Raw genomic sequence first — 26197 nt, forward strand, 5'->3', positions numbered from 1 at the left:
TAAACATAAGCTCCTTTCAGATTGCCCTGAAATCTCTGGCCTGAACCCCTTATTAAGTTCTCACATGTCTATACATCTGTCTATTGTTACACCATATTAAACTGTGTGTGATTTTAGGCTTTTTGAGGAGAGGTTCAGAGAGTGCTTGCTCTAGAGTATAGCTCATATTCCTAAGGTGAGTCTTTTCTGGTGTCTCCACTGGTGTGGTGTTCATGTGGTTTCTTCACTCTGGCAGAGTGAGAGTTTTAACATGCTCTTCGTTTTCTATCTCCAGCACTGCTTGTCTTCCAATGATTCTGTGTCTCTCTAGGCTCTGTAGCATTTGCTATCTAATGAACCTCAAGCAGTCTTGCCCAGTGCCTTTATTTGGTCTCAGACTGGTCGGAGACCTTCCCGCTGGATTCTGGGACCCCCTCTTTATAGCTCCTTACTCTCTAGTTTATCACCTCTCAAATTCTAGCCAAACACATATCTCTGCCTCTGAGGCTTGGTGAGATCCTTCTGTTTAGGTTATGGATTACTCTGCTATATTTGGGAAATTGTTCTTTAATAGACGATTGGGCAGTTGTGAGGTTCACTTCAAGCTTTCCTTTTCTCAAGATTGTAGCCTTGTTGGGCTGGGATTATGGCTCAGTGGTAGAGTGCTCGCCTAGCGTGGGTGGGACCTGGGTTCGATTCTCAGCACCACATTAAAAAAATAAAGGCATTGTGTTGTGTCCATCTACAAAAAAGATTCTCTCTCTCTCTCTCTAAAAAAAAAAAAAAAAAAAAAAAAGAAAGAAAAAAATTGTAGCCTTGAAGTCTCTATTTTCTGTTTTCTTCTGACTAAAACCAGTTGTTTTGTATATTCTATCAAGCTTTGTAGTTGTTTATAGCTTGATGGTGAGTGGTGCCAGTTCTTCCATCATGGCTGGGAGCAGAAATCTACTGTGATTACTTGTTTATGTGTCTGTCTGCTCCATAAAAAACTGTCTTACTCAGAATTATATCCCTAGCATCTAGCAACCTAGGTTAGGTTTGGAGTAACCTAAAGACAATGCTGGAAAGAGCACTACTTTGGAATGTGTGTGTTAGGGAGCATCCTTCTTTCCTCTCTCCTTTTAGTCTCAGCCCATTAAGTAGGTGCTTTCTCTCCAGGAAGGAACAACATTTGGAAGGTAATTTTTTTTTTTTTTAAATATTTTTTTAGTTATAGTTGGACACAATACCTTTATTTTATTTATTTATTTTTATGTGGTGCTGAGGATCTAACCCAGTGCCTTGCACATGCTAGGCGAGCGCTCTACTGCTGAGCCACAACCCCAGCCCTGGAATTTAACTTTTGCTCTTTTCTTCACCTTTTCTCTGACTCACTCCACAAACAGCAGAGTGATTTTTTTGGTTGATGAGTTTAGAAAAGAATCCTCTTGTGTGGAGTGAGTGGCCAGTTTTCAGGGTCTGCAATGTTCTCACCCTGCATTGTGCTACCCTGCCCATGGTAGGACAGCCTGCATTTTCCCAACTGAGTAAGTTTAATTCTATATTGGAAAGTATTAAGAAAGGCCAAGTGATTACACATCTCTGCCATGTTCTCTAGTCACCCTATCACTTACTAAAAAAAAGTCAGTTTGGTCTTCATTTTCCCTAACTGCCATGTTTATATATGTGTATATATATATATATTTTTTTTTTTTTAAGAGAGAGAAAATTTTAGTATTTATTTTTAGTTATCGGTGGACACAACATCTTTGTTTGTATGTGGTGGTGAGGATTGAACCCGGGCTGCACGTATGCCAGGCGAACGTGCTACCACTTGAGCCACACCCCCAGCCCATGTTTTATATTTTAATTAGTCTCAAACTTTGGGTGGGAAGGATTAATTATCATCCTCAGCCCCTCCTGGTCACAGACTGAAGATGGGATAAAGATAGTTCCTGGTTAAGCAAGAAATCTTTTCCTTACTAGTTGCCGTTTACTTTTGTTTTTATTCCTACTTGTGTCCATGAGCACAGGTAAATGTACCTGGCACCTAGAAGGCACTCATGGGCCCTGACTTCACTTTCCTCCTTTGCCTTACCCTTTGGTAGGACTTCTGAGGGCTGTATGTTATAAGCAGTCAGGCCAAGCGGTGTCTTTCCTTTAAGAGAATGATATGTTATGTTTATTTTTTATTTTTAAACTTTTATTAGAGCATTATAGTTATACCTGGTAGTTGGGCTCATCCTGGCAAAATCATGCATGCATGGAATGTGATTTCAATTCCCATTATCCACTCTGCCTGCTGAGAATGATATATTTTGCGCAAGTATTGGTCTTATCTTCAGGGGAAAAGCATTTTGGGAAGAATTTTTAGATGGCGTTATATCCCTGCTCTTCTTGTTTCTGCTGGGCACCTAATTTCAGGTAGATGACTAATGGAATGTATCTTACAGCAATGAGCCTTCAGCAGGAACTTTCTCCTGCCAAACTGTCCTGTATTCTTAACTATATTGAAGTACAGGGACATAATAAATTATTAATCCTGAATCTGTCTCCTCAGATTGTAGGATAATGACTTGAGTACATGGCAGCTGGGGGAAGGTAGACTTTTTTGGTGGTTAACACAAACCATATAAATTTTTTGATTCTGAAATTTATCTAGCATTGAAGAAATCTGTGGGATCTTGTTATATCACAATTTAATTGACATAAGATCAATCAAAATCCCTAGTTAGCCTCTCTCCAATGAAATCAAATCCTTGTATCTTGCTTAGGTATTCTTTGGTAAAAGACAATCATCTTAAGTCTTTATCTTGGAAAACTATAATTTTGGTGAGTTCTTTTTGTCTTCTAGAAAAAACTATGCAAACATAAATGTGTTTTCTAACTTGTGTAACAAAGAGGGATGAGAAACTGGCATAATTGGCAGTAAACCTAACTCAATTTAAAAGCTCTTTTAAATTGACCCTTCTGAGAAATTTCTCAAGGGAGGAAATATGATAGCTGAGTAGTTTATAAAACAAAATAACAATTTCAAGGCCAAAATATAGTTTTGGTTTATTTTGGAGATTATATAAAAATTTTAGTAATTAGAACAGCTTCTAATCCAAGACATTCTATAGAATTTGTCAGGAACATGGTCAATAACTTTATGAGGTTAATGTTTTGATATCTATTTTCAGGTGAGCAGTACTGATAAGTTTGAGTCCAAATGGTTAGCTCTTGATTTGAGGGCCTGTTCCTGCCACCCCCCACCATACATTCTTTTCTTTTTTTGCTGTTGTTTTGGTGCTAAGGATTGAACTCAGGCTAGGCGGGGTGGCACACACCTGTAATCCCAGTGGCTTGGGAGGCTGAGGCAGGAGGATTGGAGGTTCAAAGCCAGCCTCAGTAATTTAGTGAGGCCCTAAGCAACTCAGCAAGACCCTGTCTCTAAATAAAATATAAAAAAAGGACTGGAGATGTGGCTCAGTGAGTAGTTAAGTGCCCTGGGTTCAATCCCCTGTACTGAAAAATAAAAGTAAAAAAAAGATTGAACCCAGACCCCTGTGTATGCTAAGCAGAGTTCTACTACTGAACTATGCTCGTATATCCTAGGGCCTGCCTTTTAAATTTTCTTTCTGGGCTGGGGATATGGCTCAAGGAGTAGCGTGCTTGCCTAGCATGCGTGCAGCCCAGGTTCGATCCTCAGCACCACATATAAACAAAGATGTTGTGTCTGCCGAAACTAAAAAATAAATATTAAAATTCTCTCTCTCAAAAAAAAAAAACCCAAATAAATAAATTTTCTTTCTGATCCTTCATTCAGAACTTCCTTAACAAAAATCAGCCCATGGGCTGGGGATGTGGCTCAAGCAGTAGCGCGCTCGCCTGGCATGCATGCAGCCCAGGGTTCGATCCTCAGCACCACATACAAACAAAAGATGTTGTGTCCGCTGAAAACTAAAAAATAAATATTAAAAAAAGTTGTCTCTTTAAAAAAAAAAATCAGCCCATGTGGTTAAAATCTGATGTCTACTTTTGAATCTGCACAGAATTGGATAAGTTTCAAAGAGAAATTATAAGAATTGGTCTTGATTCTGCCTGTTCATCAGCTAACAAGAGATAGACAGTGGCTAAGAGTGGGGTCAATAGTGAGACAAGCAAGAGTCTTGAGTCCTGGTTTTATAGACTGGGTGGTATTGCTGAAACCCACTTTCACCAGTATCTTCATCTATAAAATAGGAATGACAGTACCTCTAGGATTTTTGTGAGGATAAATAAAACATAAAGAGCTTAGCCTGCTCCCAGGTTCATAAATAAAATCCAGCAAATTTTAGCAATAGTTTTTTTAATGTGATGGCATGAAGTCCAAGTTGTTTAAAGTTTTGCCTAAACTCAGGATGATCCAGTGGCCAGTAAGTTTGGGTTCTCTGCTGTTTTGTTTTGTTTTTTTCCTAGTACAAAAAACCCAGGGGCATTTTACCACTGAGCAACTTTTTTTTTGAGACAGAATCTTGCTAAATTGCTGAGGTAGGCCTTGAGCTTGGGATCCTTTTGCCTTAGCCTCCTGAATTGCTGGTATTATAGGTGTGTGCCATCATGCCTGGATCTAATGGTTTCTTAAGCTTCTGTCCAGTGGAATCTCAGTCCCCACATTATTAAATATAATGTAGGCATCTGGCCTTTCTGCATTGTCAGAAAAAGTTGGCCTCCATTCATTTGGTTTTACAGACTTAGCATTGATTGAAACCCGTTATAGAGTGAACTGTGTTGACCATTTTCCATGGTGGTAACTTGTCACTAAGGAACATGTCAGGCCACTTGTTTCCTCCTCTAGCTAAGGTAACTTTTCCTCTGGAGGAGGAGGACTCTGTTCTATCATGACACCACCTTGCCCTCTGCCCTGGTTCACTTCCCTCCACACTGATTTTGTGCTTACACTTTGCAAGGCCTTGTTCCAGAACAAGTCAACAGCACTTTTGGATTTTGGGTTAGCAGTAGTTTACAGAGTGAGTTAGTCCCTTCCTTCCTTCTAAGCATATTTATTTTGTCCCGTTATTACTATTTTTTAAATATCTTCATTATTTATTTATTTATTTTTATGTACTGCTGAGGATAATTAATACCCAGTACCTCACACGTGCTAGGTGAGTGAGGGCTTACCACCGAGCCGCAATCCCAGCCCATGTCCCCATTGTTATAAGCATTAGAAATATAGTGGAGAGCAAGACAGATATGGTCTCTGGCTTCATGGAGCCTGCTGTCTATTGACACCTTTGCCTTGCTTAGGGACCAGAAATTCTGTTTCGGAGGAATGATGTTGTTAGTATCAAGTTTCCTTCTGAGAATTCTGAGGCCTCTTGAGGGGTCTAAGGCAATGAAATGACCATAGGGACGTAGTCTTCCTTGCAGAATTCTAGAAATATAATTGAGGGAATTTGATGTCTCAAGCTAGTCTCAATGAAGTAACCTTCTGGTAAGAGTTAGTAGACTAGAATGAAGTCCCTGTCTCCAGCTTTGCTTTTAGTCTAGCTTACTCTTCCACCTTTAATAATTACTCCATATCCTTGAATAAGAATTGAGCGTAGTTATCTGGAGATAACACTGTAACAACAGCCTTTGCCCCCAATTTTGAAGCGTGTGTTGTAGGGACAGACTGGGCAAGGCACCTAAGATAGCAGGAAACAGTTTTATTTGGCTGCAGCCAGGTTCAGAGGGTACAACTTTTGCTATAATCAATCAATCCCCTGAACCCCAAGTTCAGGTAGTTTCAGAACTTTAAACCCAGCATGTAAGGGGAGGGGCTCAGAAGTTCACAGTCTATAAAAGTTCCCATAAAAGCAGCTTTTTTCTTTCACTGGGGCAAGTTATCCCTTCAAGGACAACACCTGAGAAGGGGAGAGCTTCTTCTCCCCTTTCTTTCCTCCTCCTGCCAGCTGTTACCATGGAACCCATTTGGTGACATCTCATATCTTAGAAATGTAGACATCTCTGTGAAGCCCAGCTCAAGGCCAGAGACCTTGTTTACACATTTCTACAAACTACTATACTGATACATGTTTGTGAAAAACCAGTAAGGGGGGAGCTGGGGATGTGGCTCAAGCGGTAGTGTGGCCCGGGTTCGATCCTCAGCACCACATACAAACAAAGATGTTGGGTTTGCCGAAAACTAAAAAATAAATATTAAAAATTCTCTCTCTCTCTTAAGAGAAAAAAAAACAAAAACAAAAACAGTAAGGGGGTGTCCACCACCCGGAGTGCTGATTTCTTCCTGGCCAGTAGCCAAGTAAAATAGGGCAACACGAAAATAGGATGTTTATCTACATTGAACTCTTTTGTAGAGACTTTTGCTGACAGTCCCAAAATCAGCCAGGTTAAAGATTTCTGGAGAAGCCCAGTGAAGACTTTTCTGTGGAGAAAAGGGGTGGGTATTAGATATACCTGCCAGTTAGCACTTGAAGGTCTTTCCTGCATCAGGGTGTCTCTGTCTTTTTTGGCATCAGGTTTGTTCCTCAGGCCCTCAAGTGAACAGTTCCACTGCTTAGCATTAGGCAAGCACCAGATTATATAAGTACTGAATTTCCCTGGTCAATCACAAAGGAAAACTATAAAATACCCTAAGACAAGAAGGAGTTGTGAATGTACCTGGATGGTGAGTTAAACATTATAGACATTATCTAAGGAAAAACAAAAGCAGAGAGGAATGCTGGCCAGGCCTGTCTGAATCGCTACCCACTGAAGACTGTACCCCTAAAGATGGGACCTCAGAGTATCTCACTCCAATTCTCCTTTTTAAACTCTCCCAGCAGATGATAGGATTTTTAGGAAAGCTCTTTCTTCCAACTGGCTTGACATTATGCTTTGATTCTAATCCAACAGCACATTTGAATTCAAAATAAATGTGTGCTCATGAATTCTCTCACTTTTAGGTAATAAAGGGAATGAGTAGTATTAACAGACCTGGAGAAGGGGTATTTACATTGATTTGGTTTCACTTTGGTAGATTTAATTTCAGATTCAGGTTTACAGTTTTAAGAGAATTGCCATCTTGCCTATTAAGAGATGGCTCCTTTTTTTTTTTTTTTTTAAATATATATAGCTCAGTGTTTATGTCCTTAACCAAGGGCAGCCTGAGTCAGCTGGAGGCTTATGGAAATGAGCCTGCTAGAGTGAATGAGTCTTAATCAGAATAAATGAAGCAACCTTGTAGAGAGGAGCTGAAGAGCTACATTCCATTTCAGAAAGTTGAGTAATCTGCATCCTGCTGGGTCAGTCTGGGCATCTGGCCTGAAGCAAAACAGCCCCATGCATGTGCTGAAGCAGCGCCAAGCTTTCCTTCTACCTGTGTGCTCTACTTCATCAGTTATAGCTGCTTGGCTTTCAAAATTGCTCTCAGCTGTGCTCCCCAGAGTGCACTTATAAGCTGCACTCTGACATTTCTCACAGTGCACTTTTCAAATAACGGGGTGAATTTTAATGACTCCTTCTTTGAAGGGTTCCAAGGGAGGGCTTGGCCTCTAAGCTCAGGTAAGCAGACTTTAAGAAGGATTATTTGCTGAGTGTGGTCAAGGCAGAAGCAAAAGTTTTCTGACTTGTCCCCGGAGACTTTTCTCTGACAAGTATACCCTCCTTTTTCCCCCCAAGCTGCTTTGATTGAGCTATTTCGCCTCCACTCTTTCATATTTCATGTGGGGGTTGCTGCCTTGGCAGCATGGCTGCCCTGTTAGTGGGAAGGAATGATAAGAGTGAAAGTTTTCTCTGTATGATATGTTTTCAGATGTGCCTGTGGAGAATGTATGTGTTTGTGAGAGGCACTGAGACATGTTTGGGTGTTGTTATTACCTCTGTCCCTAGAATTAATGTCACTTTTGAATCAGCAGAGAAGTGTTGCCATTTTACAGATGAAGATAAAAGGCCAGTTTCAGTAGTTAAGAGTCTGTACTAAATAATTTGATAGTCAGGAGCTTTGACCAATTCGCCTATTTTTATTTCTGTTAGTAGAATGTGTAAATTACAATCAATTTGAACATGGAGGTATAAGAGAAAGATCTATGTATCCGAATACATGTCATAAAAATGAAGTCTATTGAAAGTAACCTCTCTGCAGTAAATAAGAATACATGGATGTCAATACCAAATTCTCTGAGTGTCAGTGTTACATTAGGGTGATGAATTGGAATACGCTTTTCTAATACTTGTGATTCTTGATTCTTTATAAATGTTGTCTCATAGTCAGTGCCTTAAACATGCTACCTGCATTTTAAATATCTTCTCAAGGATACTTAATTCAAATAATGATAACTAATAAATATCCAGCTGTTTCAGGTTAACAAATACTGTACCAGGTTAAATAAAACCCAGGTCCTACCATCAGAGAGCTCACGGTATGGAGGTGGAGGTAGATGTAGAACATAAATAAGCACAATAAATTCCAAGATGTGATGGGGCAGCAGAGTGGAACCCTGTTCTATAGCAGGCTGGAGAGAAATGAGATATTCTCATTCCTTTGAACCTTTTTCCAGATTCATCTGAAGTGGTTTTAACCTGCAGAGTTCTTTTTACTTTTTTATCTCAGAGGGAGGGAAGAGAGGATGTACAGCTCTGTAACGTCTAGAGAGTAAGAGCCCTGAGAAATATATTTCTGTACAGATACAGATTGGCTTTGACTTAATTTAAATAATCTGGCTCTCAAAAATTCTAAGAATACTAACTACTCACACAGTTTTGCTTTCATTTACACACAGATGAGAAAGCAGCTGTAGCTCTGCTTTTTATTTGCTATAAGCAAAAAGTGGTTTTGAGATATTTAAGTTTTTGAAGCTCAGTTGTATTGAGTCCTCACATGTCCCAGTTCATCCCACTGCAGGTTTTTTTTTTTATTATTTAAAAATTTTTTTATGACACTTACATAATGCTCCAAAAAGGGAGATTTTCAATGGATAAATTGACATAAACTTTTCTTCTATTGGCCATGTCTGCTGAAATAATACTTCATGCCTAGCTATATTCTTTTCTTATTTTTTTTAAGCTTACTGCTGTTTTATTTAATTTACATATCTTTGCTGCAACCTTCTAAATGACCTTTTCCTGAGAAATAAGAAAATAAGCTAGGAAAAAAAAAAAAGAGAGAAAGAACAGAAAAGAACGTCCTCAAAACAAAACAGTTCTCTGATTCAAGGTTCTTTGTGTGGGTTTCAAAAGGAGGTTGGTGTGATTGTGGTGAATGCAAATAATTTATCAGCCCATAATAAATGTAGTCAGAGATGGCAATCAACTGCAGATTCTTAACAATAATATCTACAAGTGGGCTATACAGGGAATTGCTAGATTCACGACATCCTATCTAGGTGCTTTTCTTTTTAGAAAAAAAAATTGTTTTCTTTTTGGAACCACTTTAATACACAGACCAAAGTTTATCTGTTATCATTTGATACCTGTGCTTTTTGAAATACAACAGTGTTATATAGAGAGGTGTGGGCTCCCTTCACGCTGTGGCTTGGAGGCGTGCTCTTCTTGCTGACAGCATTCTCTAGAGTCTTTTAGTCATAATGTGGTGGGAGAAAAAGCGGAGCAGGATTCTGAGTACATCACATGCAGCAATGTAACCCCCTAGATAGTTTTTTTTTTCCTCCAAAAGTACATGTTTTAATCATTTGCCGTCAATCTGCCTTTAAATATTATAAAGCCCATGATGCCTGGATAGTTTCTGAACAGGTGGCTTTATGGTAGGAGAGCTATTTTCATCTACCCCAGTGATTTGATTGATACTTTTTTTCTTTTTTTGCAGTGCTAGGGATCAAACCCAGGGCCTTATGCATGTTAGGCAACTGCTTTACCACTCAGCTATGTCCTCAACCCCTTGATTAATACTTGATTATAAAAAATGGCTTTGGGCTAGACCTTGACAGATGATGGGTTAAGCAACTATCCAATTAGTGCAAACTTTTTATTAATAAGTATTATATAGAAGCTAAACTTATTAGAATTGTGATAGGATGGTTTCTTTTTTCACCCAAGAGAAGGTGAGTATGGATCTAGGTGTTAGTAGTGATGGATGACTATTTGCCTAGATGAACTGGGAGGCTATTCTCCACTGTTGCTTGTTCAAAATTTTTCATGGTGAAAACCTCACTCATCTTTAAGTGATCTGAAATAGATAGCTCAGGAAACTGAAACTTGGTTGGTTCTTTCATGAGGAAAGATTAATTTGAAAGGATTTTCTAGTTTAGGATGTAGGCAGGAAAGGCTCTTTCTGAGCTCCTTATGTTACTTAGTTATCTCTTCATCCACTCGGTTTTTCTTGTTACTTAACATCTCTTACCATACTGCTTGTTCAATGCTCTCTCAATTTAATTTCAGAACTCTAATTTATCAGTGAATTGAGAACTTTGCTTTCCTCTTCTGCCTAGTCTTTCAACTAAGGAAATTAATTAACATTAAGGATCTGACTCAAATGACTAAAACTCGAGTTATTGCATTCTGGAGCTGACATCTTTTGCCAATTTTGTTAGATTTAAAAATTATTTAGGGCTGGAGTTGTGGCTCAGTAGTAGAGCCCTTGCCTACCACGTGTGAGACATTGGGTTCGATTCTTTTTTTTTAAATTATTGGTTGATCAAAACATTACAAAGCTCTTGACATATCATATTTCATACATTTGGATTCAAGTGGATTATGAACTCCCATTTTTACCCCGAATACAGATTGCAGAATCACATCGGTTACACATCCACTTTTTCTTAGTACTGCATAAAAATAATAAATAAAATCAGGTATTGTGTCAATCTACAACTAAAAAAAAATTTAAATTATTAAATATTGTTTTTTTTTTTTTTTTTTGTAGTGCTGGCTGGGGATTGAACCCAGGGCCTTGTGCATTCGAGGCAAGCGCTCTACCAACTGAGCTATATCCCCAGCCCTACTGGGTGAATTTTTAAGATTAACAAAAACTTTTTACCTACTATGTTCCAGGCATATATGAAGATAAGATACAACCTTAGCTCTTTTTTTTTTTTTTTTTTTTAATTTTTTAGTTTTTGGCAGACACAACATCTTTGTTTGTATGTGGTGCTGAGGTTCGCACCCGGGCCGCACACATGCCAGGCGAGCGGCATCCCAGCCCCAACCTCAGCTCTTAAAGAGGACAAAGTTTGGGCTGGGGATGCGGCTCAAGCGGTAGAGCGCTCACCTGGCGTGCGTGGCGCTCAGGTTCGATCCTCAGCACCACATATAAACAAAGATGTTTTGTCCGCCAAAAACTAAAAAATAAATATTAAAATTCTCCCTCTCTCTCTCTTTAAAAAAAAAAAAGAGGGCAAAGTTTATGAGGCAGACAGACAAATATTATCAGGGAGAAAAGTGCTATGATAGAGCAAGGCTCAGTGGCACATGCTTCCAATCCCAGCTAATCAGGAGAATCACAAATTGAGGAGGATCACACATTTGAAGCTCACTGGACAACCTTGTCCCAAAATCAAAAATAAAAAGGGCTGGGGATATAGCTTGAAGTAGAGTGTTTGAATAGCATGCTTGAAGCCCAGCATTCAATCCCCAGTTCCAAAAAACAAACAACAACAACAACAAAACACACACACACACACACACACACACACATATACAATCATGTAGATATATGCAGGGTGCACAGAAGACAGCTTGGGGTGAAGATTGCATCAGGAATGTTTTCCTGGAAAAAGTGGTGGCTGAGCTGAAAGAAGTATAGCAACAGCAAAAACAATAGCAGCTAGTATTTACTTAGCTTTTACTATATTCCAGGCATGTGTTAAGTACTTTGCATAGATTATTTCCTTTAATATCTTTAATGACATGGTGATTTAGGAACTATTATTATTATTTGTATTTTATACATGAAGAAACTAAGAAATTTGACTCCAGATGACCCAGTTAGGAAGTGACTAGACTGAGATTCAAATGTAGGTAGTCTTATTTTAGCAGCCAAAGCCTCAACTGCAGATTTTTGGGATGGCTGAGAAAAGTTATGGGACCAGGGGTATTGATCTTGATATGGGATTTTCTTCTTTCCTTCCTTTCTTTTTAAAAATATTTTTAGTGTAGATGGACACAATATCTTTATTTTATTTATTTTTTTTATGTAGTGCTGAGAATTGAACCCAATACTTCGCACATGCTAGGCAAGCACTCTACCACTGAGCCAGAACTCTAGCCCCTGGGATTTTCTTTGAAACAAATTTCAACTCAATTTTCTAAGGGTTCAGATGAACATCCCTTGGGGACAGGACATATTTTCTTATTAAACCTAAATTAAATGAGAACATTTTGATATTTCATTTAACCTGTGAAACATAGTTATTCTGCTTTAAGTAGATAAATTAAAAGGACCCTCTCCACATTGTCTATAAATATCACTCTCTGTTAGACACATGTTATGATGCTGTTTTTTTCCCCCTCTTGGGCAGTTTACCACAAAGCCAGTACTTTGGAGGCTTCTTTAGTGGCAGTCTTAGAGGAGTGGATTTGCTCTTCTGAACATTGACTAGCTAAGCCCTACACGGCCCAGCTTTTCTGATTGAGCCCTTGAAAACTTGTTTTTCATCTGGCAGATCATCTAGAGTTAATGTGAATAATAGCTGAGATGTATGTTGGGTAACTAGTTCCTGAGGAGTTTTATCTTTGATCAGAATGGTCTTGGGGGAAAATGGAAACACTAAAAGAGTCAGAATGTGGATACAAAGCCTAATCATACTTGTATAGCAGTCAGTTCAATTTCAGCAAATCACCTACACTATAACATTTAACAAACTGTGCTCTTAACAAAGCTAGGCACACAGCAAAGGCGGTGAATGGTAATTATTTTCTTTTAAAAGGACTGCTTTGTGAGGCAGCTGCCACCTTTCAGTATAACCTATATGCAGTTGAGGAAAAAACTCTCCTCTTTTGAAAAAGGAGAGAGGGCAGTGGTTATTACCCCAGCCTTTTCTGAATTTCATAATACTTGATTGTGCTTGTCAAAGGTTTTAGGTACTCCCTCTGCCTTGCTTTCTGAGAATGCTAACCCCTGCAGGAGAGAACTGGTGGGGAGAATAGCATGGAGCCATGTTGGGGATTTGCATCCCCAACAGAGCCATTTTTGTTTATCAGTAGGTATACAGGTGACAGACATGCTAACAATTAAAAAGAAGGTAGAGGTGCCCCCTGAGGGAGTTTGATTTTGAACGATTACTCTGAGTTTTTTTGGAGATTGATAGGGTGCTTGTTGATCCGTTTTTTTTTTTTGTTGTTTTGTTTTGGGAGGAGTATCCATTTTGTTACTACAGCCATCTTGGCTAAGACTGCTTCTGAGAGAATACATACTTTTGATGATGGCTACTGGAATACAGGTATAGAGCCATAGTTCACTGGTTACAGCACCAAATTTAAGACTTATGCCTTACTACTTGACAGTAGTTCATAATGATCAAAGGAAATCTTTAAACAAATTCTTGTTCATTTTATAAAATTGTGAGGGTTTTTTTTTTTTTTTCTTTGTATTGGGTTCACCCAGGGGTGCCTTACCACTGAGCCACATCTCCAACATTTTTTGTTTTTTATTTTTTATTTTGACACAGTGTCTTGCTAAGTTGCTGAGGGCCTTGTAAAGTTGCTGGGGCTGGCCTGAATTTACGATCCTCCTGCCTCAGCCACCTAATTGGCCGGGATTACAGGCATGTGCCACCACATGCAGCAAATTGTGAGATTTTTGAGAAAAGAATTTTAGCTTCATTCAGGCATGGTGGCACATGCTTGTCATCTCAGCTACTCGGGGTCTCAGGCCAGAATACTCAAGTTTGAAGCAAGTCTAAGCAACTAAGTGAGATTCCATCTCAAAATTAAAAAAATGAAAAGAGTCTGGGGAGGTAGCTCATTGGTAGAACATCCAGGGTTCAATCCTCAATCCCCAGTAACCACTCGTCCCCCAAGGTAGCTTCCATGAATGTTACAGTTAAGTTTAAATTTTGCCTATAAAATATCCCATGTGTTGTTTTTTGCAGAGAAACTCTTAACCAAGAGAAGAATTTATCAATTGCTGTTTAATTAATTAATTAAAAATATTTATTAATTGTAAATCGACACAACACCTTTATTTATTTTTATGCAATGCTGAGGATCGAACTCAGTGTCTTACATGTACCAGGCAAGCACCCTGTCACTGAGCCACATCCTCAGCCGTATTTTGTATTTTATTTAGAGACAGGGTCTTACTGAGATTCTTGGTGCCTCACCATTGTGAGGCTGACTTTGAACTCGGTTATCCTCCTGCCTCAGCCTCTGGAGTTCCTGGGATTTCAGGCATGCGCCACCAAACCTGATCAATTGCTGTTTATTATTTCTTTTCTGAAATAATTTTGGTGGTTCATTCTTTCTATTCCCATTTCCACCATCTTGCCCTTCCATTGGAATACAATATAATGAATTTGGTTAAATTCCTGGCAATTTGAACAGTATTGCTTCTAAGATAGTGGGTGTTCTTTCTCCGCTCCCATGTGGCTGGCAGCCATTGCAGTTTCCAAGTTTTATCATGAAGTCAGGCTTGTTACCTGAGATTTGAGAATGCCAGAGGCAACAGCACTATCTCTAAATATTTCCAGAGTTGTTCACAGTTTTTTAAACGAATTTAATGAATTTCCTCTGGCAATAATTCATGTATTCTGCAAACTTTCCCATTCTGCTGCTTGAAATTATGAAACCTGGTCTAGATTTTGTGCCAGATTTATTAGAATTCTGTCTTTTGAGGGTAGTGATGTAAGTCAGTACTGCTAGTTCCAGAACTTGTTTTAGGGATGCTCCAGGTGTTACATACGGGAATCCTGGTTTAAGGAAAAAAAAGAGATTGGCTTTGCCCCATTGTTCTCATCCAGATAAGCTTTCTGCATGCTCCTGTCAACTGTGAGTTCCAGAAGTCCCCAAAGAGTTTTTAGTCTAAGGTTAGGTTCTACCAATTGTAAGCCCTTTTTTGTAAGGATTTAATGTTGCTTTTTCCTGGGCCCTGGGAGCAGAGCCAGGCTATGGCGACGTGGGCAGGGAGAGGAACTGATCTAAAATTGGAATTTATTTTCATCTTACCTTTTATCCAAGTAACTTCTAGAATCCAATATTGACTCTACCAGTGCTCTCCCACTTCCTCATCTCATGAACTCTGTTTCCCAAGAGTAGCAACAATGAAAACTGAATCTTTGAGAGGCTAAATTATTCTTCAGAGGTTAAATTTCTAGAAAACTATGGTCCTACAGCTGAAACTAGAACCAGTGTCTTTTAACTATCTAAGATAGTTACTTATCTTTTAATCACCTTAAAGAACTATAATCCAGTGAAAGAATAAAGAACTATTTTTCTTTCCATATTTTATTATTGAACACCTAATGGAGCAACATTAAATAGCATTAAAAAAAAAAAAAAGACCAAACAACTCAGTCAAAATCCCACTGAGCCAGGTGTAGTGGTGCATGCCTATAATCCAGATTACTCAGAGGGCTGAGGCAGGAGGATCAGAAGTTTGAGGCCAGCCTGGGCAACTTAGCAAGACCTTGTTTCAAAATAAAAAATAAAAAGAGCTGGGGATGTAACTCAGTGGTAGAACGATCCTGGGTTCAATTCTTTTTTTTTTTTTTTTTTTAATTTTAATATTTATTTATTTATTGGCGGACACAACATCTTTGTTTGTATGTGGTGCTGAGGATCAAACCCGGCTGCACGTAGGCCAGGCGAGCGCGCTACCGCTTGAGCCACATCCCCAGCCCCTGGGTTCAATTCTTAATACCATAAAATAAAATAAAACAAAGTTAGATGTGGTGGCATATGTCTGTAAATCTAGCAACTCAGGAGGCTGAGGCAAGGGGATCACAAGTTAGAGGCTAGACTCAGCAACTTAGTGGGATCCCTCTCTCAAAATAAAAAATAAAAAGGGCTACCCCTCAGTGGTAAAGGACTCCTGTGTTCAGTCAGTAGTATTTAAAAAACAAACAGAAACAACATGTGAATTGGAAAATCAGAGTATTTCTTCTCTTTATTGGGAACCATTGGGATTAATTTTTGTGGCAATGTTATAGGCCTGCTAACCTCCCTCACATTTTTTTGTACTTCTAGTCACTGTCAGAGATATAAATGCTTCTGATCTTCAGCCTTCTCCCAGGTTTTATTCCTTTGAGATAAGACAAAGGATCCAATTGTCAAGTAAGATTTACGTGAATCAGAGATCTTACTCATTACTAAGGATTAGTAATAAATTTAAGAATAAAGCAATCAAGAGGTACAGTGAAATATGGAGAGTTCGGGACATTTTGTATGATTTTCCAGGTTCTTCCTTTTCTCATTGAACACGTTCACTGTGGGGCAGGGTAATGGGTAAGGTCTCCAACAAAGGCTTTCAGGACACCTCAAAAGCATGGACAGTGTTTGGATTATGACATGTTTCCCTTTAATACTCAGATTACTGTATAGTTTACCTAACATTCTTAAGGGAACTGTGGAAGCAAAGAAAGACCTTTGCAGGGCAAACCAGTCGTGTAGTCTCCCCTAGTCCCCACCTCCAACTTTTATTTCCTCCTTTCTTAGAATTTTACCAGAGCTGTTAGTAACATGTAGAGAATAGAACATTCTATTATCTTTGACCTTGAAATCTCAATAAGTCCCCTTGATCACCCTGCCACCCCAAGTCCAGATCTGTTTCCTCCAGATTCCATTGGTCAGACATTCCTCATGATTTATCTCAAAGTTGTTGCCATTTTGTGCCAAGGATGAATAGGCAGCCATTCTGTCATCATTTCCTCATATTTTTTTATCCTCTTTTTCTAGTTATGAAGTGCCTTAACCAGTATGATTTGTGAGTCTGATTTGACATTTTTGTATAACTTTGTGCTTTTTGACTCACTGGCACTTACCATCTTCTCCTCCCAACTTTTAAATTGTGACAAGAATCCATTGAATTAATAAACCCCATTTATTCTCAGACTTGTTCATTAAGACATCAGATAGAATGTTTTGAGACTGGCTTTCTCTTGGAGAAAGACAGTTTTTCCTTTAGCTTGCAGGCAATAGCTATTCAAGTTCCCCTATCCCATGTTCTTTTGAATTCAGAGGAGGATTGGTGTCCTTGTCACTCCTCACTGTTACTTCTTGAATATTAATCCTTCACTTTCAAGTAAAAATTTGACTCTTTGAGGTTTCTTTTTTGAGGTTTCTACCACTAATCATTACTCATCTACCAGCTATTCACCTCCTTCATCTGTTGTGGCAAATGGGCCTCATTCCTTTCAAAGTTCTGTCATCAGCCTGGATGTTTTCAGTACAACCTGTCCAGTACCTGGCCACTTGGTTTCCTGACAGTTCATTTGTTCATTAGTTTAATATTTTGTTCAAGCATATGCACATTTATTTATGTAAGTATTCATTTATAAAGGGTTTTTTGTTTGTTTTTTGACCTGAGTGTGGAGTCTCTTGCCTATAATCCCAGCAGCTCAGGAAGCTGAGGCATAAGGTTCACAGGTTGGAGGCCAGCCTCAGTAACTTAGGGAGACCTTGTCTTAAAAATTTTAAAAAAAGACTGGAAAATGGAAAATGGAAAAGTGCCCCTGGTTCAAACCCTAGTACCAAAAAAGAAAAAAAAAAATCATTTTTTAAAAACACAGTGTAAAATGCCAAGCCCTATGCTAAAATTCTTTAGATACAGTGATGAAAGGGGGGAGGAACACAAAATCCCCCAAGATATGGTCCTGAAGTTTACACTGTAGTGTGGGGAAAAGACATTGAGCAAATAGCAGCTTGTCTGAGGAGAAGATAGCTGAGCTGAGACCTCATAGGAGGAGTAAATTGGATGGAGAAGGGAGTCGAGAGAGTTCCAGATAAAGTGAGCTGCATGTGCAAAGGCCCAGTGATGGGGGTTGGATGGTGGTGCCGTGAGGAGAATGGTACATTTAAAGAATGGAAGAGGACTGTGGGTTGGAACTCAGAGAAGGAGGGAGAGCATGATACAAGGTGGGGTCAGAAAGATAGGCAAAGTCCAGACCATTCAGGATCTTTTTAGGTTATGTTAGGATTTGTTTGTTTGTTTGTGGTGCTGGGGATTGATAGTAGTAAAGCATTTGCCCGAAATATGTGAGACCCTATGCCGGGCAAATGCTTTACCACTAAGCTATACTTCAGCCCTATGTTAAGAATTTTGATCTTCATTCTAAGAGCTCTAGGAAGCCATTGAAAATTTTGTTTAACTATTTAGACTTCTTTTTCAAAAGATAATACATGTGAATTATTAGAAGTTCAAAAGGTATAAAAAGGTATTTGGTGAATGGACAAATCTTCCAGCCACCTAGCTTCCCTTCCTAAAGGCAATGATACCAATTTCTGGATTATTCTAAAAGTAGTTTGTGTGTATATACACATACACCATACATAATTTTCTCTGTTCCTCTTACAGATTGTAGCACACTCTTCATGCTTTGCCCTTTCTTTTTCATATAATGTATCCTGAATATGGTTACATATCAGAACTCTATACATTGACTTTATTCATCCCTGTAGCTGCATGGATTTTCCATAATTCCCAGTTCTAAATTCATGGGTGTGTAAATTGTTTCTAGTACTTGAATGTTTCAGTCTATATACTGTGAATATTTTATTTTTTATTTTTTAGTTCTCGGCGGACACAACATCTTTGTTTGTATGTGGTGCTGAGGATCGAACCCGGGCCGCACACATGCCAGGCGAGCGCGCTACCGCTTGAGCCACATCCCCAGCCCCCTGTGAATATCAAAAATACATGTCATTTAGGGCTGATATATCTTTACAATAAATTCCAAATTTAGCTACCTTTATTTTATAAAGGCTGAATTTCTTTTTTTCAGAGCATTTATATTAGTTTGTTATCCTACCTTTATTATTGTGTCTGCTTCATCTTTCTCTCTCATCTCAGTTACAAGCTCCATCAAAATAATGTCTAGTATGAAATAGATACTCAAGATATTTGTTGAATAGATGAACTAATAAGGAGATATGGATAATAGATAAGAAGGGTGTTTGAATTTCAAAAAGATTGGAGAAGATTTGAAGTGGCTATTGTGAAAAATGAAGTAAATGAAGGTATGAATACTCAGGATGGCCAGGAAGCCCAATGCTGATGAGAATGGAGACCCTTTATTTATAGCAGGATCAATCTGTGCAGTTGGGTGATTTCCCCCCAACTGTTTTTTTTTTTTTTTTTTTTTTTTTTATGTTTGGGTTGTAGATGGACACGGTACCTTTGTTTATTTATCTTTATGTGGTGTTGAGGACCGAACCCAGTGCCTCTCCCATGCTAGATGAGTGCTCTACAATTGAACCACAACCCAGCCCCCCTCTCCTGTTTTTTCAAAACAAATTCATCCCTGATGGCTGTGGATGCAGCTGGGGTAAAGAAGCTATCAGTCCTCAAGAGTCTGCAGTAATGGACTGGATAAGGAGGGAGATGAAGATGTGTCCTTAATATCTCATTTCCTCTTCCCGAACAATCTCATCTATGCTCATAGTTTTAGTTACCCTATGAGAGGAGAAAGCAAAGTCCTTTTCAGAAATGGAAAGAAGGCCTATATGGCTTGAACACACAGATTTAGGACTGAAGTGCCACAAGAAATAGGTTGGGGAGAGAGGTCTGGCTTATAGACTGTTAAGCCCTCTGCTTTAGGTTCAGGACCACACAGTCAAGGTCTACTCTGTTGAAATGGTTTTTCTTTTACTTTTTTTTTTTTTTTTTTGCATAACAGGCAGATAAAGAGGAATCATGTGTTGTATTGTTACTGATAGGCAGTAGAGGTGCACTCTGGTCTGGAAGTAGGAATCCATATTTGAGAGCCCTGCGGTGTATATAGTAATTGAAGCCATGGCATGAATTAAATTAAATATGAAAAAAACTATATTTCACCATACCAAATCATTTTTAACTCTTGACATGTTCTATCTAAGCCTTGAGCCTTTGCTTGTTTATTTGGATTTTCACTTCCCTATCTCCTTTGTTTTATTTCCTTCTTATCCCGTAAGTGCCAGGCTACTTATCATTTCCTCAGGGAATTTGTGTACACTTTTATATTTAGCTTTTTACTTTCAAGATTATGTTGTTATAATTTTTCATCTTGCAATATGGTCTTTATAATGACCCTTTTTAACATATATATTGGTGTGTGTGTGTGTGTGTGTGTGTGTGTGTATATATATGTACGTATGTTATAATTCACTTAATTTTTCTCCTAGAAAGAGCTGTTATTATAGAATATGCTAAGGTAGAATGACTGCCTTATTAATGAGTTCAGAATTGTAGAGGGCAATTACAAAGGCTTGAAAATACCTGGAGTTGTTTTAGAAAGGATTTTAGCCCCAGATGGGTTGAACTTAATATCTTTCTAAAAAATCCTCCTCTGTTCCTGAAATTTGATGGTTCTTTTATTCTTCTATGTTTGTAGCCTAAGTGAATGTGAACATCTTGGGTGTTTGTATATAAATATAAATTTCAAGAAGTTGAAGACATTGCTCTCAAAAATATAAGGAGCATATGTATCTGAGACTTATTTAAAACTCAAAAATAAGGGTATCAGTAGTAAAACTTTTGAGGAAAACAGATTCATGTGATCATGATGAAATAAGTTAGATAAGAAGCATTAATAGTTTTGTTAAGACAATAAACCTAAACTTTTTCTATCATATCTCTTAATAGAATCAAAGTCAGCCAGGTGTGGTAGCACATGCCTGAAATCCCAGCACTCCAGAGGCTGAAAGGAAGATTGCAAGTTCAAGGCCAGCCTCAGCAATTTAGCAAGGCTCTAAGCAACTTAGACCCTGTGTCAAAATTAAAAATAAAAAGGGCTGGGGATATACCTCAGTGGTAAAGTGCCCTGGGTTCAATCCCCAGTCCCTGCTTCCCGCCAAAAAAAAAAAAAAGAAAAAGAAAATCGAAATCATTTATAGCTTATCAGTATTCTATAAGTTAACATCTACATTTAGGTTCTTTTCAGTAGTAAAGAGTAAGTCAAACAAAGGTACTTTTTCTTTTTTTTTTTTAAATTTACTTACTTAGTTTTTATTTGTTCTAAATAGTAATACATGACAGTAGAATGCCTTTAGACATATCATACATCAATGGAGTATAAATTCTCATTCTGGTTGTACATGATGTAGTTACACAGGTTGTGTAATCATATATGCACATAGAGTAATAAAGTCTAACTCTTCTAATATCATTCCTACCCCCATACCCAATCCCCTTTCTTCACTCCCTCTGTCTAATCTGAAGTATCTCTGTTCTTCCCTGATCAACCCCCACCCCTCTTATTGTGACTTAGCATCCTCATATCAGAGAAAACATTCAGCCACTAAGCTACATTTTCTTAGACAAGAGTTTAGCAAACTTTTTTTTGGTGCTTAGGATTGAACTCCAGGGGTGCTTTATCAATGAGCTAAACCCCCAGCCCTTTTTAATTTTTTTAAATTTTGAGATAGGCCTTTATAAATTGCTGAAGATGTCCTCAAGTTTGAATTCTCCTCTCAGCCTCCTGAGACATTAGGATTATAGGTTTACATCTAGTTCAGTCAGGCATTACCTCATCTGGCTGGCAAACTTTCTCTTAAAGGGCCAGGTAGTATTTTAGGATTTGTGGGCTTAATAATGGTCTGCTTTACTCTACCACCTAGAGCAAAAGCTGCCCTAGACAACATAAATAAATGAATGTGACTCTGTTCTAATAAAACTTTATTTACAAAAACACGAGGTAGTTCAAGTCGGCTCCTAGGCATAGTTTATTGAATCTGTAATGATATCCTTTTTTCACTCTTGATATTGTTAATGACTAGGCTCTCTCTCTTTTTTTATTTCCTGTGATTTGTCTGACAAGGGTTTTATTGATCTTTCAAACAACCAGATTTTAAGTTTTTTCATTTTTTTTTTGTTTGTTTGCTTTTTATTTTATTGATTACACTTTGTTATTCTTTTTTCTTATTTGGGAGTTTAATTTTTTTTTCAGGTTTTTATGATGGAAGCATATGTCTTTTTTTCTATTTAAGTTTAAACTTTATTTTATTTTACTTTTTTTTTTTAATTTTTAATATTTATTTATTTATTTATTTTAGTTTTTGGCGGACACAACATGTTTGTTTGTATGTGGTGCTGAAGATCGAACCCGGGCCGCACACATGCCAGGCGAGCGCGCTACCGCTTGTAAACTTTATTTTTTAAAATTTAAGTTTAAACTTTTAGTTTTCCTTTTTGAATGCATATGTATATTTACATGAACAAAAATGCTTTATTTAAAAAAGTCTAAGTAAGACCATAATATATAGATTTTGTGAAACTTTTTTTAACTTAAGGTATTATGGTGATACCTCTGTGGCTGTATATAGAATTTTACCTCATTCTTTTCCATTGCTAAATTGTATTCTATAGTAACCATTTCCATACTGACAGACAATTAGGTTCTTCAGATATTTCATTAGTATAAATCTTAATATAATGAACATTTTTACATATGTTAAATCTTTATATTAGTATAAATCTTAATATAATGAACATTTTTCCAGGACAGAGGTGCACAGAATATTTTTGTTAAATGTTTAACTTATTGAGTAGCATTCAGAAGAAATAAATGACTTTTGCGTGATTTGCCACTTATTGAGTAGCATTCAGAAGAAATAAATGACTTTTGCATGATTTGCCACACTAAATATAATTGATGATCATTTCTTTGTTTTGAATGTTCTTATTTTGTTTATGGGCTTTGGCACCCAGAGCATGAAGTTTAAAGATATACTTCCTGGGGCTGAGGCTGTAACTTAGTGGTTAAAGTGCTTGCCTTATATGTGTGAGGCGCTGGGTTCAATCCTCAGCACCACATAAAAATAAATAAAGATACTGTGTGTTCATCTACACCTAAATAAAATAAATAAATAAAGAGGTACTTACCTGTCAAGGATGCTTAAAGCTACCCTGATGTGACTGGGATTCCTCTCTTGCCTTAGTCTTGTTCTGTTCCTCTATGACCCTGAACACGTGGTTAAAAACACCTGTATTATACAGACGTTAAAAATTAATTTATAGGGGCTTGGGTTGTGGCTCAGCGGTAGAGCGGTCACCTAGCATTTGCAAGGCCAAGGGTTCGATCCTTAGCACCACATAAAAATAAATATAAAATAAAGGTATTGTGTCCAACTACAACTTAAAAAAATATTTTTAAAAAAATGACTTATAACATCTTTCCTTTAGAACTTTTTTTTTTTTTTTTTTTTTTTGGGTGGTGTTGGGGATTGAACCCAGGGCCTTGTGCATGTAAGGCTCCCTTTCATGACATAATTTTTTGATAATCTTTACTACCACTTTGGCTAATGCCATACTATTAAAGCCACTTGACTTTGATGGCAAACAGTTGGTTAGAAAACATATGTACCTGTAATCTAATGAGGTCAAGAATACTTACTTTGTGTTGCTACCAGTTCTAGCTGGTTCAGCCATGTGTTCTGGTCCCATAGTCTTAATATTGTTCCTGCAGGATACCTTGGAGGTCAAGTGTTAGTACTCTGTCCCCTGGAGTCTCTGTATTTCTTTCTTTTAATACCTACTTATTTATTTTTATGCAGTGCCGAGGATCAAACCCAGTGCCTCATGTGCTAGGCAAGTGCTCTGCCACTGAGCTTTAACCTCAGTCCTAGTTCCATGTATTTCCATGAGAATGGTGCTTTTTAAACTTTCATCTTTTTCTGTTTCATAAACTGAAATTCTGCATAAGACTGTATGAGGTAGGAACTCATTGAGATGGGGAGCCATTGGCCATTGATGAATGTGGAACAGTTCTCCTACAAGCTAAAATCTCCTGAGCCAAAAAACACTGTGTTTCACGTCCTCTCTTCCACTTACTTGACAGTTTTCTCACCCTATTAAAAACCTGTCTTCAAAATATCTTTGAATGTTGGTCAGTTCAGAGCTTTTTATGGAGTAGTAGACTGTTTTTGATTCATCCTAAAATGTTTTCATTCTTTGTTTTTAGATGCTGTTGAAAGCAGGTGCCACCAGGGGAAGACACAATTTGGAGTTGGCCTGAGAACTGGGAGAGAAAATCACTTCTGGCTTCTTAAAGGAACCCCGTCTCTCTATTCATGTTGGGCTGCCTGCTGTCAGGACTCGGCCTGCCATGCTCTTTGGTGGCTAGAAGGGATATGCATTCAGGCTGACTGCAGCAAGCCCCAGAGCTGCCAGCCTTTTAGGACAGACTCTTCTAATTCCATGCTGGTATTTTTAAAAAAATTCCAAGCTGCAGATGATTTCGGCTTTCTATCTGAGGATGATATACCACATATTCTGGAGGAGGCCTCTTGGAGGAGACTGAGCCCATCCAGAGCTCCATTCAGATCTGCTGTATTTTCCAGTGACCAACAGAGCTTAATCAGGAAGCTTCAGAAAAGAGATATTTCCAGAGAAGTCCTTCCACCTATAGTAGCACAGCATTCTAAAGAGAATGACTCCAGCGAACTAGGTGTCCTGAGTGCCAGTGGCTTGGCAGAGGTAAGCATATTACGAATAAGAAGCAGAGAAACTTCAATCTGCTGTTTCATTTCCACATACAAGTAGTGAGGCTGAGGTGGTGGGCAGTGCTCACAGGCTGAGGAACATATGTGTAAAGTTACAAGGTGCCATCTTCATTGGTATTGCCCAGATGTACAAGGATAATGTGACTTTTGAAATGTTCACTTCATGCAAGTCTGACCATTGGGTTTTTTTTTTTTTTTTTTTTTTTGGTAAAAGCAGAAAGCAGCTTATTATCTGATCTAATCTGGTTCTTGGCTGTAGGTAAGTAGTTGTGTGGGTGTTAGTCTCTACAATGCTTCTGTGGTGTTTTCTGCCAGATTGCAAAACAGTTGATTGATGTAATTGTAGTTAGGTTCTCCTCTATCTTCCCCTGTAAAACACATTTCTCATGAGATGAGTTTTTATTCCAGTCTGAATTAACTATGCCTGGTACTGCAGCTTAAGATCTGACCTGCTGGATTGGGAAGCTGAATGTGGCCATTAGTCAAGTTGTCTCTGGGGTGAATTCTTACCAAACTGCATATTGCCAAGGGATATACCACCAGGAAAGTTTATTCTGCTTATTATATTTCTTCATTGTTGATCTTCCTGGGCAAATGATTAAAAGGAATGACTCACTCTATGCTTAGTCTCCCTTGATTACTGTGATTTATTTTTATATTTGTTTTGTCCTAGTTGTCTCCATCAAGTTGAAGCCAGTGTGGGGAGGCTACTATATACCAGGCGCTGTGTGTGCTGATTGTTGTACTATGTCGTTTTGTTTTATTTTCATAGCAGTATTTCCAAGTAGGTATTATTAGCCCTGTTTTACTAGTGAGGAAACTGAGGCCCAGTGAGTTTGAACAATTTCTGGTGACCATGCAGCTAATCATTAGCATAACTAGAATTGGAATTCAGTTTTATAGTAAGGAAAAAACTCTTTCAGTACAGTAGTAGAGTATATAAGTGGAGACTGAGACTCAAAGCTAGGTATTTATGATAGTGTATAACTATTATGTTAATAGTAATTGTTATTTATGTATATAATACAGTGAGAACACAAAGAGGAAGTGATTCAGTTGAGCAGGCAGGTGGTATGTATATGCAAGTAGGATTTGATACAGATTACCAATATTTCTTTTTTTTTTTTTTTTTTTTTTTTAGAGAGAGAGAATATTAATATATATTTTTTAGTTTTCGGCAGACACAACATCTTTGTACGTACGTGGTGCTGAGGATCAAACCCGGGCCGCACGCATGGCAGGCAAGTGCGCTGCCGCTTGAGCCACATCCCCAGCACCAATATTTCTTGAAGGATGTATACGATTGCACTAGGGGGCTAAAGTAGTAAAAAGCATTCTGTACAGATCCACAGTCTATGTAAAGGCTCAGCCAGCAATTATTTCTTTCTTTTTTTTTTTTTTGAGCTCATATCTTCTCATTTTATTTGTGATGCTTTATCCATATTTTCATGCCTCGAGGGGTTTAGCAACTATAGTTTTAATTTTTTTTATTTATTTTATTTTTTTTTCATCTTTCATACATTTGATTCAAGTGAGTTATGAACTTCCATTTTTACCCCAAATACAAACTGCAGAATCACATCAGTTACACATTTACAATGTTTACATAATGCCATATTAGTGACTGTTGTATTCTGCTGCCTTTTCTATCCCCTACTATCCTCCCTCCTCTCCCCTCCCATCTTCCCTCTCTACCTCATCTGTTGTT

At 38.1% G+C, this 26197-nt stretch overlaps 1 protein-coding gene and 1 non-coding gene across 5 annotated transcripts in view; one reads left to right on the plus strand and one right to left on the minus strand.

Moving 5' to 3' along the window:
- The window catches only part of Kiaa0319l (KIAA0319 like), a 106721-nt gene that overhangs the window by 12920 nt on the left and 67604 nt on the right, over positions 1 to 26197 (plus strand). For all 4 annotated transcript variants that reach the window (XM_076860770.2, XM_076860767.2, XM_076860768.2 and 1 more), the window contains exon 3: positions 23949 to 24463. In XM_076860770.2, the coding sequence (XP_076716885.1) occupies positions 23949 to 24463 (515 nt within the window). The remainder of the gene's footprint in view (positions 1 to 23948; positions 24464 to 26197) is intronic.
- Positions 10782 to 10859, minus strand: Trnas-cga (transfer RNA serine (anticodon CGA)). Its single transcript has one exon. It is a non-coding gene; the product is annotated as a tRNA-Ser (tRNA).

Source organism: Callospermophilus lateralis, chromosome 7 (assembly GCF_048772815.1).
Source record: "Callospermophilus lateralis isolate mCalLat2 chromosome 7, mCalLat2.hap1, whole genome shotgun sequence".
Lineage (NCBI taxonomy): Eukaryota > Metazoa > Chordata > Mammalia > Rodentia > Sciuridae > Callospermophilus > Callospermophilus lateralis.